The 13,728-nt window shown below is 44.2% G+C and overlaps 1 protein-coding gene across 2 annotated transcripts in view; it reads right to left on the bottom strand.

The window, feature by feature from the left end:
* Positions 1-560: 560 nt before the first annotated feature.
* Ap3b1 (adaptor related protein complex 3 subunit beta 1) overlaps positions 561-13,728 on the bottom strand; it is a 221,708-nt gene continuing 208,540 nt past the window's right edge. For both annotated transcript variants that reach the window (XM_028871654.2, XM_028871655.1), the window contains exons 26-27: positions 13,104-13,242; positions 561-1,284 (exon numbers count right to left, since the gene is read on the bottom strand). In XM_028871654.2, coding sequence (XP_028727487.1) covers positions 1,131-1,284; positions 13,104-13,242 — 293 coding nt within the window. In that variant the 3' untranslated portion in view covers positions 561-1,130. The remainder of the gene's footprint in view (positions 1,285-13,103; positions 13,243-13,728) is intronic.

Raw genomic sequence — 13,728 nt, forward strand, 5'->3', positions numbered from 1 at the left:
TCTGCGTAGTTTTGGTGCCTGTTCTGGATCTCGCTCTGTAGACCAGGCTGGCCTGGAACTCACAGAGATCCCCCAGCTCAGCCTCCTGAGTGATGGGATTAAAGGCATGTGCCACTACCGCCTGGCGGGCACCAAGAATTTTAAAGGAAAAATGAAAGTCAGGATTTATTTAGCAGGTGTAGCAGACATGGCAATCAGGGCTCTAAGATGAAAACTGTTTTACTTTACACACAAAAGCTTTTGTTTTGTTACTAAGCACTTATTAACCACTCTGTAACACAATTAGAAAATTTATCTATTTATTTATTTAGAGAGCTAAGTGCATCATGATGCATGCCTGTCATCCCAGCATTCAGGAGTAGAGGCAGGAGGATTTCAAGTTTAAGGCCAGAGCAGGCTGCTCAGTGAAACCCATCTCAGAGAAGCAAAGAAAAGAGCAAACCCAACAAGACACTTTACCTTGTTGGGAGCAGTTTGTCTTTAATAAACTGAGCCCAGTGAGTCTCCACAGTGTGGCCGGAAATACTTACTTGGGAATAAAGAAGTTCAGCCAGTGAGGGTCAGGAGAGGCAAATGCTAGTTTATTTATCTTATTATTCAGGAGTAACTTCATGATGACAATCGTCAATAACCAATTACAACATGTGGAAGTTCAAAGAATGGAATTTTGCAGAGCCCACTTTTTTGCATTTAATTTAAAAAAGTATGCTATCTCCTTTTCATATACCAAGCTGAGAGGCCATTGAGATGATCTCCTCACTAGCTTTTGCTTACTGCTGAAGGAGGGATGATTCCCAGGGCACTTTCAGTGTCTGACTGACGTCCATCATCTTCAGAAACCAGAAGGAAGATGAGGCCCAGAAAAGTGGTGGTGGGAGGGGACACTGCCTGGCCTCAGGAGTCGGACAGACTGACAGTAGAATGTATGTTCTTTGGTTAGCAAAGCGAGGAGAAGAGAGGATTGCATACATGATAGATACACAGCAGCATTCTAAAGCAGGAGACAAGAATGTCAGGAGTGCGCTCTCCCCGCTCCAGATGGAAGGGCTATTATTATAAATGAAAGGCGGCAGCATGGACGCCAGGCACTTCTGTTGTGTGCCAGATCCTGAAGTCCAGATGTAAGCAGGTTACCCCTGGGACAGGACAGGCTTCAGCTCCCGCAGCAGAACAGAGCCAATCAGGGTCTTCTCGGTGTTGATGATGAGCTGGGCTGTGGACCCTTCCTTCAGCTCCACCGTGACGAGCATCAACGACCCACTGTGCACAGTTTTAGCTGCAAACCTGCAAGAAAAAGTACGAGACCTTTTATCCTGAGAGGGAAAAAGAGGAGACAGCATATGTTCAAATAGGTTTAAAGGAACTCTTTTTCTTAACTGAAATCACTGATTGAAGGTTCCCTACTGTCCTACACCTAAAGCCAAGCATCCTTTAGGAGAATCACTGAACCGCCCAGCCCAGGCTTACCACACGCAGGCCACTTCAGTGTAGTTTACAGACAGAAAAAGCAAAGTCTGTTTCACTTGCTGGTTTGAATGGCAGATGCATGAGGGCATTCTCCTTATGATATACTTAGGAAACACCCACTAACTCGACAGTTAACATTTACCATGCCGTTTTAAATATGCTGCCACATTTTTATTTTTAAAACATGTTAAGGAAAGGTACCTTCTCAAAGAGCTTGGAATTTTAATTCCTCATATCTGAAAATGATTATGCAAGAAGTTAGATAATTTTATGTACATTAAAAAATTCATCTCAGTGAAGTGACTCATGTAAAACAAATTCAAATTCAATCTCTACTGTTCATGGTGGCATGAAACAAAGTCACATGACAGCCAGGTGCTACCCAACACCCCCATTTAATATTCAGAACATCAGATCCTCCTTTTGCTTTAGGATACAACAGAGGCACATTGAGGTCTAATGTGCTATCACTAAATTCCAAGACACGAAGAACCTACTAATTACACGGAATTAAAGGAAACCTAGCCCTTTAACACTGCCATGAGTGAAGAGCCGCCGCTGCTGGCGGCACAATGAACTTCTGTCAATCCGGCTCCTTCATTCTGCATGCACAGTGGGCTCCGGGCTGGGAGGGAGGCTGGCACGCCCCTCTATGCGCCCATCTCTTCCTCACGGACCATGTTCTGCACATTTTGGGGGGAGGAGTCTGACTGCAGGGATGACTGGAGAAAAACAAAGTTGCTGCACAGGAGCTTTTGAAAACACTAACAAGTGTGGAGCAGGTCTGTGACCTGCTGTGACCCCACTTTGCAGGGCCGATCCCCTTTCCCCTCTCTGGATGACACGTGTCTGAATCTGAGCCATCTGCCTCAATTTGCGCAACATCTTCAGCCACAATGGCACCCAGTTAGCCCCGACAACAGCGCCCAATGCCTAAAAATAAAACTGCCGCGCTGACAGCATGCTGCGGACTATTCAAGAGCAAACCAACTGGTCAGTGTCTCATGTCTGACAATTAGCACGGGCCCTGCACGGAGTCTGCAGTGTCCTCGGGGATCTGTTTAATTACCATCAACATAAAAGAAGGAGTTTATCAGGAGGCACTCAGAAAAACTTCACTCCCGACTTAATTAAAATATTAGCCACTTAAGCAGGAAGCAGATTCTCTTTAAATGAACAGTAATTTCTTTTTTGAGTTTTTAAAAATGACATCAAGATCTTATCTAACACATTAGATTCTTCTTCCTTTTAAGATTCTAACAAGCCATGTTTGGCCCAAATAGAATGATGAGAATTAGTTTTTCAACAATTAGAATAATTCAACGAAAGAAAAACAGATAGACTTGTCTGACTTGGCTGAAAATATGAACCGCACTTTGAGAGCACAAAGTAAAATGATGTAGTTAATGGCTCACTGGCGAAGCATGCCACCAACCTTTCTAATCATTTCCACCTCTCTTTAAACATGCTGGAAACTTGCAGGGATTGGAGAGGCAGCCTGCAGAGAAGCGACGTTAGTGAGCCAGTTTAGGAGTGTAACCCCAGCCTTGTTTCTAAGGAGGTTTCTTATACGCTTTACATCCATATCTGTTTGCACAGAGGTTAGGCACCCGGGCCACCTCACTGCCCTTTGTGAGTACGGCCGCTCCCTCCCTTCCCATGGCTCCTTACTCATGCGTTTCTTTTGTCTAAATTTAAAAATTATCTTTATGTGTCTGTGTGGGTCTATGCGTGTGCATGTGTGTGTGTGTGTGTGTGTGTGTGTGTGTGTGTGTGTGTGTGTAGGCCCACCAAATCTAGAAGAAGGGGTGGGATCCCCTGGCGATGAAGTTACAGCCTTACAGCCAGTTGTAAGTCACCCAATGTGGTTGCTAAGAATTGAACTCAGGACCTCTGGAAAATCAGTGAGCGAGCGTGCTTAACTACTGAGCCATTTTCCCAGCCCCTTGTCTAAAGTTCAGAGGCTGTATAGCTTCACAGGAGAAAGGTATTTCTGTAGTTTGCTAAGACACGATGGCTCACTCATCTACTCAACTTCTCCCATAGATTTGGTCGCCATACTTTTATTCATTCACCAAATATTTCAACAGAGGGAGGTCTCTATTTCTGACAGGGTTATAATTATGTAAACAATAGTCTTCTTAGTCCCTTTATTTACTTAACACTTGTGCCTGGGGACCTCAGAGGAGGAGATTATGCCTGAATAGAAGCACAAAGCACCATGTGAATCTCAGGGCTGTATAGCCCCAAGGTACATTTTATTTCTCTTCCATTAAAAACCTAAAGAGTTAATGTCACAATAACACCAACTAGGCAAAGACAAGCGTCAGTATGTTTACAGAGATTAAAATTGGTATCTTGGGTATGTTTTTCAAATCCTGTTATGAATTTCTCAGTGCCTGAAAGAGCAGGAACATGAAGACGGAGGCGTTTGCTTAGACGCAGAGGCAGAGCACAGCTCATCCTAGCAACCAAACCCGTGAGCCGCTGCCTCTCCAGCAGGGGTGTGTTCCCACCGCACACAGGCTGGAAATGATGCTTTAAAGGGGGATCCGGAGATGGGATGTTCTGACACGCCCATTTCAGTTAAAAAAGAACGGGTTCCACTGGAACAAAGCATGGTTACAACTGGGTTTTGGGGTCCGTGGAGGCAAACCCACTCCCCAACGCTGTTTATCATTTAAATTCTCAACAGGCCATGCTTTGGCATATATTTAAGTTACAGTTATGGGAAGAATACTAGTTAGTAAACAACAGCTAGAAACCCTGGTTGTAAATACACGTTAAATTTGGTGGGTGACATCAGGTCTCCAGTACTTGGCCTCAAACAAGGTCCTATTGTGACATTTTTTTTTTTTCCTTTTTGTCCCCAGAAGGCAGGTAAAGTTCTGGTCACTGTAAAGTAGCTACTGTTTATACTGTGTGACCAGAGGGGGGTGTGAAGTACTTACTCACACAAATTCATCTGACCCGATGAGGCAGGGGACTGACAGAGATGGGGGTAGGGAGGAGGCCGAGGCCCACAGAACGGGAGGCACTTACCTGGGACACAGGGCCAGTACATGGCAGAGCAGGGATTCAAACCAAAACACTCTGAATCCAGGTCACATACAGTTTCTCAATAGTTGCAAAAACACACTTAATTTTTTTTCTATCAGTCAACAGATGATTTTCCTATTCACCTAGCATGTGTAGTATAATCTATCATTATGCCAGAAACCTTAAGAAAGATTTCCTCCTTCCAAAATTATATCCTTACCTTGTGTATTCTGTGAGACAGAGCATTCTGACTTAATTCTGTCATATTTTTAATCCTCACGCTTACAGTTTAAATAATTAAAGTATTGTCTACCTATTCTTTTCAAAGTCACCAGTAATGAAAAATATAAAAACTTTTTGAAGAGAGCTATAACAGGGAAGGACCACCGAGAGACCAATCACCCTGGAAACCAGGACCCCACATAGGAGGACCAGTGTGACGCCACGCAGAGATGAACTGTCTGTGTACGACGACTCCATGTTATTAAAAGGACAGCATCTAAATGTTTTTCATTTCATCTTAATATTAAGCACTCACTGTTTATAATCAGCTGGGAAGGTAAAAGTGTTGCGATGTATCTGTCTGACATCTTACTAAATGTCTTGTCTGTTATCTCTAGCAATTGACATTTAGTCTTTTCTGAACCCTTAAGATTCAATAAAAAGCCCAAACAAGCTCAGGCTGCGCCCTAAATGAGAGAAAAAAAAAAGTTCCACTCTTTTAAGAAGTTATTTTCTAACTACTATTGCAATGATGAAACTGGTCACTAACAATCAATTCTGAATAGATAGATTGTCTGCAATTCATTTACATTTGTGAGAAACTGGCTATGGATCATAAATGTCCCGTCCCCCCGTCCCCCCCCCCCCCCCCCGCCCCCAAAGAAAGGACGAGCCACAGCTCAATTGTTCTTAGGAGTAAACGCAACGGCACATAAATGCAGGTCTCTGAGAGGCTGCCTCCAACTCCGAGCACCCACCGACGAGCTCCTTATGCAGAAGCAGACTGGCTGCACGTAACAACAGCTTGCCGACATGCTTTTTCTTCTCTTGGATAACCTTCCTGCTTTCTGATTTTTCTATTCTGAGTTCAATTTTCTTGTGCTTTCTGTTCTACTGGTTATCAGAAGCTGTGACAATGGCCCACTCAGGCTAAAACTTTTTTTCCGACTCTGTACATGAAGCCTTCAATTACTGCCCGCTGAAGCAGACAGAATCCTATTAGTAAGAGAGACGATCACAAGATGCAGTGCCCTGCCCTAGCTGTATAAAAATAATTAGTCCAAAGTTGACAAATGTGTAATCAAGTCGCACAATCATTATATGTAAGAGAGCCTGGCTTGAATGAGGTCCTAAACATCAATACCACAGCATGGAGATTTGGAATATTATTTTCCAAAGGATTCAAAATTGTCCATCTTTACTGCCTTGGCTTAATACTGTTTAAATAGACCGAGATTTTAAACAGATAGAGATTCTGTATGTGGCAAAGAATTCTATTTTGCTGACTATAAAATTGCATTTAAAGTTAAGACCGTTATACTATTAATAGTAAGAAAAAATTTACAAGAGATTAAAACTGAGAGCATTTATTTGAGACACGCACTTACAACCTGACCTGGAGCACTGGGCATGCTTCTGTTTACACACAGATGAACGGAGGAAGGGAACAGGCGTCCCTAAGAACGTGGATTCCTATTCTAATCATGAGAGACGGTCTAAAAACCACCCCAGCCCATCAGCTCAGTGATGTGTTCTCTTTCTTTGTACAGAAAAGCTAAAACTTAAGTGCACTTCCCAAAGAAAACACAAGGCCCCCAACCTGCCACAGCATCTGCTTGGTGGGGTGTGGGACGAGACGGTGTTAACAAGGAACCACACGGTAAGGTCAATTCTCACCCCCTTTCTTTGATTCCTGACAAAACTGTCAAGAGAAGAACACCTTTCTTTTATTTATTTATTTTTTTACATGAAGACATCTATTTATTCTCATTAGTGAACTTCTGCATTAGAAGGCTATTTCCTCACTCATGGAGAAATGAAATAAAAGTTAAGTACAGAACATTTTAGAGGAGGACTCGGCTGTGCAGTTTGGTTAGTTGTGAAACATTCAGACCGGCTTTCTGTGTAAAATCCACTGAGGTCTGCGTTTGTTTTCAAATGAGATGCTGCTGCTGCTGAGCCAGGAGGGCCCGGCAGATCCAAAAGCAGTTCTGCCCTCTAGTGGACAGTCACCAGCCGGCGGAGAGAGCGTGGCTCACTTACCAGTGCCCTAACTCTCGGTTCTGCTCCACTCAAAAGGTGTCATACTGGAGAAAAGACCCAGTCGGATACCATTACAACAACAGGTGTTTAGATAACCCCTTGTTTGTTTCAGGAAGATTAAGCAGGGACTGGCAGTACTCTCGGAGCACCGAGACAGCTTACCACAGGCTAAGCAAAAACTGCTTTCACTACAACCCTCAAAAATCATGTGGAATTTAAATCTCCTAGAGAGTCTACGAGAAAAGAGAATGATCAATAAACAAAAACAGTATCCTGGAGCCAGATGTGGTGGCCCACACCTATAATCTGAGCACCGGGGAGGCTAAAGCAAGTTCCAGGCCAGCCCAGGCTATAGGCAAGGTGCTGTGGATATCGCTCTATATAAATAAAACACTGATTGGCCAGTGACCAGGCAGGAAGTATAGGTGGGACAAGGAGAGAGGAGAATTGGGGAAACAGGGAGAAGGGGGGAGAGACACTGCAGCCACTGCCAGGACAAGCAACATGTAAAGACGCCGGTAAGCCACCAGCCACGTGGCAAGGTATAGATTTATAGAAATGGGTTAATTTAAGATAAAAGAGCAGTTAGCAAGAAGCCTGCCACGGCCATACAGTTTGTATGCAATATAAGTCTCTGTGTTTACTTGGTTGGGTCTGAGCGGCTGTATCTTAAAACAAACAAAATACACCATACTGTACCACACCAAACAAAAAACAGAACTGAAACCAAACAAACAGAACAAATCCCTACAAACTCACTACATTACCACAAGTTTAATCAACATAAAGATGGGAGAAAGACAATTATTAGGCCCCTCACCAAGAAGTGAAATGTCCATTCAAGAGACTCATGACAGATCTTATGGGATAGAAAAAGATCCATAAAAGTATATCCCTATAAATACCATGTAAACAGTTATGTGGTAATGGGACTTACTGGGATGAAATTAAAGAAGTCACTTGTACCTGTACTTACACTACTATATACTGATAAATCAGTGACGAAGACCACCATCAATATACTATTCAATTTGAACTGCAGACTTTCTTAGTAATTAGTGACTAGAAAACAATAGCAAAACATTTCCCCTACTAAGGTCTTTACATCTACAAGGTGCATACGTCAACAAATCTCACATTAGTAAAGGGTAGACAGAAGGAGAATGAATCGTAATTAACATCTGTGGGGGAAGAAGAGAAGCATGCAGGTGCCCAGAGTCCATGTGCACCAAACATCACACTTCCCAGTACACGGCCAACTGGGTAAACTGTGATTCATGAGATGACAAGAAGGCATACGATATAATACTGATGCAAATGTTGCAATTCTGAACGTGGTGAAGTGCGGGCCTGGTGAAACACACTCTTTCTTAGTGACCTGAGAACTCTCCAGGCACAGCTGCAGCCAACTCACAAAAGAACCTACAGAACATCTCACCTGGGGCTGGAAGCAACTTCAGCGGCAGAGAGCAGGCATGTGTGAGGCCCGAGATTCAGTATGCACCCAAGGTTCCCTCACTGACTGTTTTTGAAATGAAAATATATAAACATAGGAAAGTAGTTTTACCCATGCTATGTGGCTCTCCCTAGCTAGGCATCCCACACTGTGGACTCTGGGCAAACATGCACATCCCCGGGGCACCCAACACTGTGGACTCTGGGCAAACATGTACATCCCCAGGCCATCCCACACTGTGGACTCTGGGCATACATGCACATCCCCGGGGCACCCCACACTGTGGACTCTGGGCATACATGCACATCCCCGGGGCACCCCACACTGTGGACTCTGGGCATACATGCACATCCCCGGGGCACCCAACACTGTGGACTCTGGGCAAACATGCACATCCCCAGGGCACCCCACACTGTCGACTCTGGGCATACATGCACATCCCAGGACTGGCCCCTGAAGTACTGAGCTGAGGGATAGTTGTTCCAGGTGGATAAGCAGCACAAAGTCTCCCACCTAATTCTTTCCAAAGAATATCTTCAGAGATTTGGGGATTATGGATGGACGTTTAGTTTTTGAGTTTTGGCATGGCATTACTTACCTGCACTGCACCAGTACAATTGAGCAATGGCCCCTCGGTTTCTAACTATATCGGTGACAGGAGCCTTCCTCAGAAACACTGGATTTTTCTCAGACATCTTTTCTGGCCCTTGATGAGCCTGAGATTCCTACAGCTAGTCCTTAGCAGCCTCTCTCAGAACACATGAACTCCTGACTTTGTGGAGTCATCCCTATGCTATGAATGCTGACCATCCTGCCTTCACAGGCTCTTGTCATGTATTACTCATAGTTCTGACTGAAGACTCCCACAATGCACAGCGTACCACACACATTCCACAAGAAGAGATAAAGCTGTTCCACTACATTTTTAGTAAATGCTTTTGGGTGATTCCCAGGCTGCTCGTTCCTAAGCTGTGACCTGGGGAACAGCAGACCGACACAATGGCTGGTAACTCACTAAGATGGCTGATAAGGTTCTTCTCACTGCACCTTCTCCTAAGAGCAGTAAGAAAAACCAACAGGAAGACAGAGGAGGCAGACAGGCAGTAGTACACCACCTTTCTGATGCCACTAGCTGCTTAGTAAACTAAAGGTAAGTATGCTTTCTCAGTTGATCTTTCAAAGTATTAACTATGGAGGAAATGTTCAAAGCCTTTGAAGTGAATTCCATACAGCTTACACTTGACCCTTCCCTCCCTGTGACTAGCCTAGCGCAGCATGAATGTGTTCTACCACTCAGCTGCATCCCCAGCCCACATTTTCCTCTCTACTTAGTCTCATACTAGGTTGTACAGGACAACTCAGCCCATGAGTAACTGAGACTACAAGGCTACATTACAGGGCCAGGTACCTTTTCCTTAGTGAGGGCCATTACTGTTGAAATGACATGCACCATTGTTCTATTACTTGTCCAGTGAAAGCTCCCACTTCACACTGTCCCACACTTAGGCAAATTCATCACGGTTTACTTTTCTTAGGAACTCATGTATTTTTAAAATTGGTGTTTAACACAAAAGAATTTCAAGTTTGGGGAGCTGCAGTAATAGACTATTTCAATTAAGGCAATGGGAATTTAATTATTGACTTGTTAGGAAGAATACAATGGCATTGTTAAAAGTCCTGTAAGAAAGAAATGATCCTGAAAATTAAGGAGAACATATGCCAGTTTGTTATGTAACAAATTTTAGTATCTTAAATAGGAATAGTCAAATGCTTTCCATGTTTGGTATTTAAAAATTAATCTAAAGCCAATTATTGTTTACAAATATTAGAGTATGGTTGGTCCTTGTCTTTTAGAAACTCAAAAGAGTTCTTGGAGAAAAGTACAGGAGTCATTAAAAACCTTACAGGATTTCACCGTTGTCGTCAGCAGATGCTATCTAGGCTTAGAGATAAAAACAACATCCCCTGGGGTAACACATCATCAGATGCTACAGTCTTAACAAAATACAACGACTCAAAAAATACTAAACTGTCAATTCCTGTTAATAAACTGTAATCAGCAAAAGTTATTTTATTTAAATGAAATTAAGAAAAGCATTGATATAGATTTTATAAACAATTAACTCAAAAGATGGCAGAGTGTTAGATAATCAGAAAAATAACTTGAATCAACTTGATTGAGAAAAATACAATAATGAAGTGCTTATGGCCTGGAAGCCTTAAAAAAATAAAAACATTTGTGGCATTATATAGCCATATTTTTTTAACACATGAAATATTTTCAGGTGTAGTAGACCTTAGAGGCAAGTTAGGACAGCACAATCTATTAAGTTTACATAGACCTTTTATTCCCATCGACCCTCCCCCCCCAGGCTGCAGAGCCCACACCCAGGCCATTAATGATGGAACTAAACAGAAAGGCACCATGAGATCCTGAACATGAGGACCGAGCACATTAAGGCTGAGTGCCATCTCCACGATAAAGTAAGTGGTTCTGAGTTATCTGTCTCCTTTGCATTAGCAGTAATAATTTAGCACTGACTGTGATTTTTAATTAAAGTCATTTGACCAGGCAAGAGGTTGCAAACCTCCAGAACAAGTTTCAGGAAAATTATGTGTTAATCAGGATTATAAAACTGGCTTTTGAATCTCAGACCAGTCCTGCTCTCCAGCCCGCCCCATTCCTGGCTGTGCCTTTCTTTTCTGTAATAACCTGTCTATATTTCTGTCAGGAGAATAAAAAACAAAACTATGCTAAGTGTCCTTCCTAGACCATCTTCCAGTAGGGAGACTGCTTTCATATTATTTAGCTTAATATAAAAAGTAACTTTACTTCTTTTCATCTCAGAAATAAAAGTCTGCAAGACTGACTTTTGTTTTCTAAAGAGCAAGACCCACAACCCAACAATCTGCACACAAGAACCGAAGCACAAGTTGGCCGTGAGAAACTCGCCGTCTTCTGTGCGCCACAGGAGACCATGACGCCCGCAGAGCGCTGCAGTTCTAGAGCGGAGGGAACAGGGCAGGCACAATAAGCCGGAAGTTAAAGCCCACTACATTTTCATAGTTTCGGGAAGTCATAGACATTAGAGAAAAACCATAGGAGAGCAAAAGTAGCCAGAGGCTGGGCCAGCTCAGCAGTGGAGAGTTTTTGCCTGCCACGTACAAGGGTGCAGTCTCCAGTGCAGGGGGGGAAGACACGTCACACAGGACAACTCAGAACCAGAACGCTCTCCTTTTCCTGAAAAAGCTTTATCTTCTCTCCTGGTGAGCAACATCACTGGACAGACAGCCGAGTCTGCACCATGGGGCCAGTGTGATAACCTTTTGCATACTTTAATCACCACCTCCATGAGACGACAGGGCTTCTTATAAATTAAGAAATGTAAACCTCAGCATTCCCAACTGATTCACCCCAAGTCCCACCCACTTCTCTTGCTTTGAACAAACAATAAAAACACAGCACATCTGCTTTTGAGTAGCACACACAACTTGATGCTGCCCCACGAGCACAGAGCAACCAGGGGGCTGTGAACAATGGCCGCTCAGCTTGGCAGAGGGCAGGCTACTGTCCTTCTGTGGCCGTCCCGGGATTTCAGGTCTGCCCCCCCCCCCCCCCCCCCCGGGGCAGCTTTCTACCCACTTTCATACAGGTGGAGAACGAATAACCTGCCACAGATCTCAAGGCCAGGCGCGGCAGGTCTAACACCCAAAACACCCATGGCATGTTTTACACAGAGTCTCTTCTGCTTCTGAGCTGACACAGAAGAAAAAAAACAAAAACCAAAAAGTCCAAAACAGGCCCAAATGGCTCCCTTTTGAGTCTAAATTTACTTCTGTAACTGAGGATTGTATGAGAAAGAAGACACCAAACACCGTGTGCAGATATCTGCGTGGCAAAGGTATGCCATCACACAGCTTCTGATGACTCCTTTGAGCTCACAAAGGCCTCTTGAATACCCATGTGGATAAGGGGTAATTCTTCTTATCCACCCTTTCACTGAGGCCACCACAGGCACCACCAGGACACAGAGTGCAAACAGGAACCACACTTGCTGCTGCCTCTCAGGACACAGGACCTGGATGCTGTGCTTATTCAGGTGCCTGGCGGGGAGGAGGTACTCGGTCTGCGCACAGAAGCTGTATGTTTGGCCTGCTGGTTGTCCAGCAGCTCCTCAGAAACCAGAAGCAGCCTTAAGGGAGTGCCTGTCGGGGAGGATGTGCCCCACTGGACCATGAGTTTTTCCAAGAAACTCAAATCCAGAAAAACAAGGTAAATTCTTAACAGCATTATAAAAGGCATCTCAAGAAGTCACCAAGTTATTATAAAATGTGGATATTGTCTGAGCATCCTTCAGAAGCAGCCATGCCAGGATCAGAAGGATGCTATAAAATGGGGACAAGGCTTTGACTCAAACCCATCAAGCAAGCCGACCATCAGGCATATGGTTATTTACGGACAAAGAAACAGTGGGTTAGAGATTATGTTTCTGAACACAGACGTTTTCCCCACACCACACGATAGTGAGCTCACTGTGCACACCATCCCACACCACACGATAGTGAGCTCACTGTGCACACCATCCCACACCACACGATAGTGAGCTCACTGTGCACACCATCCTACACCACAGGATAGTGAGCTCCCTGTGCATACTATCCCACACCACAGGATAGTGAGCTCCCTGTGCATACTATCCCACACCACACAATAGTGAGCTCCCTGTGCACACCATCCCACACCACAGGATAGTGAGCTCACTGTGCACACCATCTCACATCACACGATAGTGAGCTCACTGTGCACACCATCCCACACCACAGGATAGTGAGCTCACTGTGCACACCATCCCACACCACACGATAGTGAGCCCACCTGTGCACGTTATCCTGGCCTGAAGGCACTGCACCGAGGTTGGCAACGTTCACGACCTTCTGGAGGATCATGGAGGGGGTGAAGTTCTGGGGTGCAGCGATGACTGTGACGGAGGTCTCATTCATTCCAGTGAGCGTTCCTGGAGCAGCAAAGGAAGGGTCCATTCAACGGGTCTTGTTGTGAAAGGGATGGGAGCATTAAGCTCACAGTCAAATTTTAAAACCTTTCCCAATGAAAGGGACACTAGAATTTAATATATAAAGTAATTGCATAAAACCAAAATGATACCAGTGTTTCTAAGACAAAAAAAGTCTTCATTGTAGGAAAAGTAAGATGCTGTAAAAATAAACCAACAGAGCATTCTTCATACATCTGATTTTAACTAGTACAGGATAAAACCTAAGAATTTTAAGTAAGTTTTCAACTTCAGTCCCTTTGAAAATGTGATGTGAGTCATGTAAACTGCCTCGACCTCACTTGGGCGGGTACTGACTTCTTGATAGCATTACTATTTACTCTGCTCCTTCCCAGGCTACCGCCACGCCGACTGACAACCTACGCAGTAATCCTGCCCCAGCAGCAGGACCTGACGAGTGGCTTCCGAGTGACACTCGGTGATGGCTGC

Source organism: Peromyscus leucopus, chromosome 11 (genome assembly GCF_004664715.2).
Source record: "Peromyscus leucopus breed LL Stock chromosome 11, UCI_PerLeu_2.1, whole genome shotgun sequence".
NCBI lineage: Eukaryota > Metazoa > Chordata > Mammalia > Rodentia > Cricetidae > Peromyscus > Peromyscus leucopus.